The sequence below is a fragment of the Bison bison genome, unplaced genomic scaffold (assembly GCF_000754665.1).
Source record: "Bison bison bison isolate TAMUID 2011002044 unplaced genomic scaffold, Bison_UMD1.0 scf7180017864379, whole genome shotgun sequence".
Taxonomy (NCBI): Eukaryota; Metazoa; Chordata; class Mammalia; order Artiodactyla; family Bovidae; genus Bison; species Bison bison.
In genome coordinates, this window is record NW_011494951.1 from 4,078,905 (window position 1) to 4,085,458 (window position 6,554).

General features: G+C 48.2%; 1 protein-coding gene across 1 annotated transcript in view; it reads right to left on the minus strand.

Annotated features, from left to right (window-relative positions):
• Positions 1-6: 6 nt before the first annotated feature.
• ZNF518B (zinc finger protein 518B) overlaps positions 7-6,554 on the minus strand; it is a 14,880-nt gene continuing 8,332 nt past the window's right edge. Inside the window, exon 2 of the mRNA XM_010857268.1 lies at positions 7-4,442. Coding sequence (XP_010855570.1) covers positions 1,021-4,254 — 3,234 coding nt within the window. The 5' untranslated portion in view covers positions 4,255-4,442 and the 3' untranslated portion in view covers positions 7-1,020. The remainder of the gene's footprint in view (positions 4,443-6,554) is intronic.

Below are 6,554 nucleotides of genomic sequence, written 5' to 3' on the forward strand. Positions count from 1 at the left end.
GGGGGGAGGGAGGGGCAGCGCTGACCCACTGGTAGTGGAGGAAGACAGAGCGTGCAGCACCCAGCCCTGGTTTGTGGGGAACCCAACCAAAACTCACAGTCTCACTAAAGCCCCAACCTGCTTCCCAATCCTACCTCGACTTGTCCCCCCAAACTTCATCTGAGTTCAAAAGAGCCTGTTCACTCACAGTGGACATGTATTACTCAACCGACTTTCAGGAGAATGGTAAGGGCAAACAGGAGACAACTTTAGGTATTTTCTCTTTTTCTTCTTCCAAAAAGGCACATTCCCTTCCCCCACCATCATAAATCAAGGTACTTGAAAAGAAAGCAAAAGCTTGAAAATCTTTTATTCTTCCCCTAACATCTGCTGTTGTTGCAAACTCAGGCCAACCTTTGGAATCATGCTTTAAAGGGGTCAACCAAAGCACAATTTCTCTGTGCTACAGTGAACACTCAGCAACACCGCAGAGTGGGTGAGGGATTGAAAAGAATGCCACTTTCTTATAACCAAATTTAAGAAAATGAAGTAGCAAATGTATCTCCATTATGTACCAAAAGTTTAGGAGATGAGTTAACACACACACACACACAAAAGGGATGTGCACACCAGGGTCTGGGTTTAATTCTTCAGTAGCATTTTGTTATATAAAGCGTATGTTAAACGTTCTAAACTTGCCCCTCTGAATGGATAAGAAAAGATGTGTTATCTACTCAGAAAAAGGCTGCTGACTGAAGAGAAATCTCAGATCCCACTGAAAATTCTCCCCAAACAAATGCATATATGTGAATCTGTGCACACTCCTTCAGGGACACAGACCCTTCTGAGGTCCAGGCACCCGGCTTGGGCTCTGACACGTGGCTCTCCACATTCCCAGGAGGATCTCAAGACTGACCCGCCCTCCCATCCCTGCATACTCTATTTCCCTCACTGAGTCGGGGGGGACACAAACCAAACCGCCCAAACCAGGACCAACTGAAAGGGAGCAAAAACACCATGCTTCTGAGACCGGTTTTTCACTTATTTGCCCTTGGAAGAAAGAACATCCCAGTCTCTGGTTGCTTCTATCAAATGCCGCTGGCCGTGACTCATCCACTCTTCCTGGTCCTCGTAGAGTCGCCCACAAAACCAGCACTTAAATATACACTGTGATGAGTCATCAGGCAAGGAATCCACCACCTGGTAGTTGTTTTTATGAACCTTCTTCAATTTCATTTTCAGCATCATTTGCCTTTTGATCTGATTGGCTTCCTCCGCATTCTGGTAGGTCAGTCGGACATGGTGCCGCCTCATGCCTAACTGACACCTAGTCCTCTCCGACAACACCACCTTGAGGACGTTGCCTTTGTACTTGTTTATTACCTTCATCACATTGGACACCTCTGGTGAGTCAACGTCAGGATGGTTTAACACGATAACGGGCTGGTTCCGACGGGGACATTTGATCAACTGGTCTGGTTTAGCTGCGATAAGTCGAAGCTGTCTTGCAACCTGAAAAATGGAAGGATCCCTGAAACAGCGGCTGGGGTCAGTCTGGATTTTGCTTTTCTTCTTGGATGAGCTGATTTGTCTGGGTTTATTTTTACTGATGGGAAGACTTCTGGGAAACAGTTTTGCTTGCTTGATCATTTCACTGCTTCCTTGTGGGCCGTGCATGGATCCAGGTTTTTTGGGCATGGTGCTACAATGGGCACTCTCTTTTCGTGATTTAGGCCGAAAAGACAGATCATGATTTGGGGACATATCTATGGGCCCACTTTCACTCGTCAGAAACTGTATATCCGGGTCTATCCGTTTCATTGGGCAGAGCGGAATGGGCTTTATTAACTGCGTCTCAGTGCATGTGATGTTGACAGGTGCTTCACAGGTTGCCTCTATGACTTGGGAATCCTCAGAGGAATTAAGAACCCTCAACACGGCCCCCTTGGGGATCAACACTGGAGTAGCCACGTGTGGCTTCTTGGTCACTCTGCTTTCGGTTTTCCCACTGCTGCCTTCGACAAGCTGTGGATACGCCTGCTGGTGTGCGAGCTGTTCACTAATGCCACCAGCATCCTGAGGTCTGGGGAGTGTGCCCGTGGAATAGCCAGCGCTGGTGAAGGACACGTTAATTTCCTGGATGCCTTCAGGCGTGGATTTTGAAGTGACCTTAGACGCCTTCCCTGCAGAATGTCGATGGGTGCTGTTTGCAGCCAGAGATGAAGGCTTCCCACAGGATTCGATTAACTGGGCTATCTTTCTGCGCAAGAGTTCAATTGACTTTATTTTGGACGTTGAACTATTCCACTTGACACCCTCAGGGACGTTTTCAGATCCAGAGCTCAGAGAAAAGACAGAGGAGATGACTGGGCCATCAAAGGGGTCATTAGTCTGGTCGGGATTCTTTAATTCCAGAGGTTTATCCCCGGACTGTTGGGCTCTGACTCTGTCTTCTCCCATTATGTTGATGTGTAAATACTCACTTCTGTGTTGAGAGGAAACCTGGCCTGCGTTTGAAACTGCCTTGTACTCCTGTGTCTGGTTGTCTTGCAGCTTCCTGGGAGGGGTGACCGTTTTTGCAGGAAGGCTGATCTCATTCCTAGAGCCTAAGTCATTCGGACATAGGGGCAGTGAGTCCTTTTCTCCAGAGAAGGAAATTGTTGCAGGCGGTGCAGAGACAGGAAATAACTGCTGAGGGTCACTGGGTAAGTTTCTCCTGTCTTCAGCAAAAGAAAGGTCAGCTTTATATGGAAAAGAGTTTGATGAAGCTCCAAGATTACGTAAGACACCGTTTTTCACTAGAGATAATGGAGAATGGCCTTTGAAGGCAATGGAAGGCAGAGCAGCTCTATGGGGATACGTGTAACCTTTTTTCTGTAAACTCTCAACTCTCCCTGGGTTGAGCAGGGATTCTCCGCTGCTGTGCCTGCCAGAATTTGGCATGAAAAAATCGTAAGACCTCACCCACTTTACATTTTTAAGCGGCTTCTGAACTGACGACTGTAGACTACCGATGCCTGCAAGTTTTCCGACAGTCCCTTCGATCTCGAGGGGCTGCGTGCGCTCTGTGGAAGCCATTTTTTCCTGCTCGCTTGCACCTCTCTCTTTAGACCCACGTTCGGAACTACCTCCATCACCTCCACTGGCGTCGAGGCTGTTGGTTTCTTCCAGGGGAAACAGTTTGAGCACGAGCTGCTGCGTTCCGTTGACAACCTTCACGTCCATCAGCTGGGCTAGACAGTTGGCGGGGACGACGAGTTCGGCTGGCGCCACCACCGTTAACGGCACCCCCGGCTGCACGGGCTCTTTAGAGGGGGACAAGACCTCCACCTCCACACTTTTGTTCTCCAGCAGGTTGACCTCAGTGGGCTCTGACAGGGCCCCTTTGTGTGGGATGCACACCACGTCTTTCTGGTAGTCTTTGGATTCGGGTAACAACGTGATGCTGTGCGTCCTGTCTTTACTTGCGTGGGGGGAGAACCTTGAGAGCTGATCTGACAACTTATTTTGAAATGCAGTCCTGGGACTGGAAGTTTTTGAAAGCTCTGGGTTTTGCTTGGAGGCGCTGATCCTTTTTGGCTCCAGCCTGGCGACGGCTTTGGGCGGCCGTTTTGCCCCCGTCTTCTCGTGGACTCTCCTCCTGTGTTTGACGATGTAGTCATTTCTGATAGCACCATAGTCACAGTACTCACACCGATAAGGGAAAACGCCTGTGTGCTTCACCAGGTGTCTCTGAAACTCCCCTTTCGTGTAGGAAATGCAGCCGCAGTGAGAACAGACAAACTTAATCTCTTCGTGCTGAAGTGTGTGCTTTTTGTACTGCAGAGGGTCCTTTGTGGAAAAGCGACATTTGTCACAATAGTATTTGCCTGGCTTGAAGTTCCTTACCTTAAACTTGTGATTGACAGAACTTGAGATGGCTTCAGGTTTATTTCCTACTTGAGTAGCACTGCGACTGTTGTTCACAAAGTGGAAATGGGGAGAGGCTGCACCAAGGTTGCATCTGAAGCAAACATATTTGTCCTCCTTCTGGCTTTGTCCAATACCCTTTTTCAGATCCTGAAGTGGTACTTCATGCACACTCTTGCACTTTACACACGTAGCAACGGTCATGGCAGCAGACTCTGCCTCGGAGCCTTGATACAAAACAGTCTGAGCGTCCGGTCTGTCTGGTCGAGTCCCTCGATGAGCATTAGGCTGTTTCGGTGACATGGTCAAGGCATTGCGTCCGTCACCCACTGGTGTGCTATAGAGTTGCTGTCCAATGTCCTTCATCTCTTCATTTGCATTTCTAAAAAGCCTGCTGAAATCCAGAAAGATTTCATATGATAAAATCCTCAGGAAGCATCCTTGATATGCTTTGTGGCAGGGTACCTAGGAGCATACTTAATTATCTTTCTTCATAAAGCAGGTTAGGGTCCTCAAACGTGACTGCTTCCAATTCTCTGATATTTCAGGCAACACTAAGGGGAAAATAAAGAAATCATAAAGCATGATTAATGCATGAACTTAGGGTTTAGCTTAGCTAACATGTTTCCAGACTTACCCTCTACTTCAGTGACCTTGGGAATTTTATGCTAAATCTTCACCTATTATCTTGGTGCACATGTTGACAGTAACACAGTACAAAGAAGTGAAGTCAAAGTCGCTCAGTTGTATCCAACTCTTTGCAACCCTATACAGTCCATGGGATTCTCCAAGCCAGAATACTTGAGTGGGTAGCCGTTCCCTTCTCCAGGGCATCTTCCCAACCCAGGGATGGAACCCAGGTCTCCCTCATTGTAGGCGGACTGTTTACCAGCTGAGCCACCAGGGAAGTCCTGGTATACATAGTACGTAGTACAAGAACTGGCAAATAACAAGCCTCAACCGAAAGTCATCTTACCCTTTAAAAGTCATCACTTTAGCAGGGTAATAATCGTGGCAGTCACTTGGGATGGCCTTTGCTGAGTGAGTTACTTTTAAGTGTCATTGAGAGCATCTAGCAATTTCACAAGTGTAATTTTGTATCAACCTCCCTAATACCATCTGTCACTTTAGCTTCTAAACATGCACAAGTGGTAGAGCCAGGACACTGGCTCTGGGGTCCATTGGTTTCTATGTACACTGAATCACGAGCATGAATCCCAGCTCTCTCTCGTGCACCCCATTTGCTTGCACAAGTGCTAGGAAGCCAACAACATCCTGACAACAGAAGGCAGACAAATACCACTTCACATCTTACTGAGCATCTATCAGGTGCCAGGCACTGCTCCAGCTCCTACAGGGCAGTGATGAGAAATAAATTCGTCCCTCCCCTCATGAGAGTGCAGAGAGAGGAGACAACAAGTGTACCTTTATCTGGCAGAAGGTGGCCAGTGATTGGGGAAAACAAACCATAAAACTAGGCAAAGAGGACAGGGCATAAGTATCGGATGAGGTTGAGGGCTGGGGTGTGGAGGTGTGGACAGTCAGGAGAGGCCTGAGGATAAGCTGACATTGGAGCAGAGACCTTGGGCAGCCTGGGCAGAGGGCACTTCAGGCAGAGGGAGGGCGAAGGTCTATAGGAAGTGGGCCTGGAGCACCTGAGCGATAGCAAGGAGGCTGGGGGTCAGTGAACACGAAAGGGGGTGCTGGGTGGGGGTCAGCAGATCTGGTCAGGGGAAGGGGAGACGGGTCCAGGGAAGACCGACAGTGCAGTATTGTGAGGACGTGGCTTCTCCCGCACATGAGGGAGACGTGCAGAGAGGCTGGAGCCGAGATACTACATGGCCTGACCTTTATTCCAGCCACTGCCTCCAGTTGCTGCAGGGACCCGGGGCCGGGAGGGTGAAATGAAGGCAGCAGGGAGATGGGGAGATGGAGGCTGCCAGGACTGCACTCTTGTCATCTGGAGCCAGTACCACAACACGGGCAATGCAGTGATTCTCACATAAAAATAGTTATCTTTCAACACATTCTTTTTTCAGCATACACAGAACTAGCAGTGAAGCAAAAACCATTTTAGTTTGGGATCTGTGGAAAGCCTTCCTTTCATTACCTTAAAAAAAAAAACAAAACACTTTCAACCTTTATTGCTTCTTTTTTTTTTTTTTTAATCTGGCAATCAGAATTACAGACACCTACCCAGCTTCCTCCACAGAGCTGCATGAGAACTAAAGCGTTAAAGAATACAAGACAATGCGTATGTACTTTTCAAGCGCTTCCCCAAGTGTCAAGAGTCACACAAGGCCTCAGTGTCTGTTCAGATGGGCAGAAACAAGAATGGGAATTCACCTTTTCCTTCTGACACCCTGCTCACAAGCCAAGGGCCACAAAAGTAAGTCTGAAAGGCTGAAGTCATACATGTTTGATCATCTAAGAATGCTACCATCAGCCACATGTTCAGTTGGCATTTCCATCCTGCTAAAACAGAGGAAGCAACAGCTGCAGGCAGAGCCTACGAAAACCACTGGTCCGAGAAGTGCAGAGGCTGAAAAGGGGATCTGATCCAGTGGTTCCTGAATCTGGAGGAGCCACAGAATCACAGTGAACACAAATCCTCCTGGGCTTCACCCCAAAGCTCACGAATCTAAACTTCAGTGGGAGAGAGATGA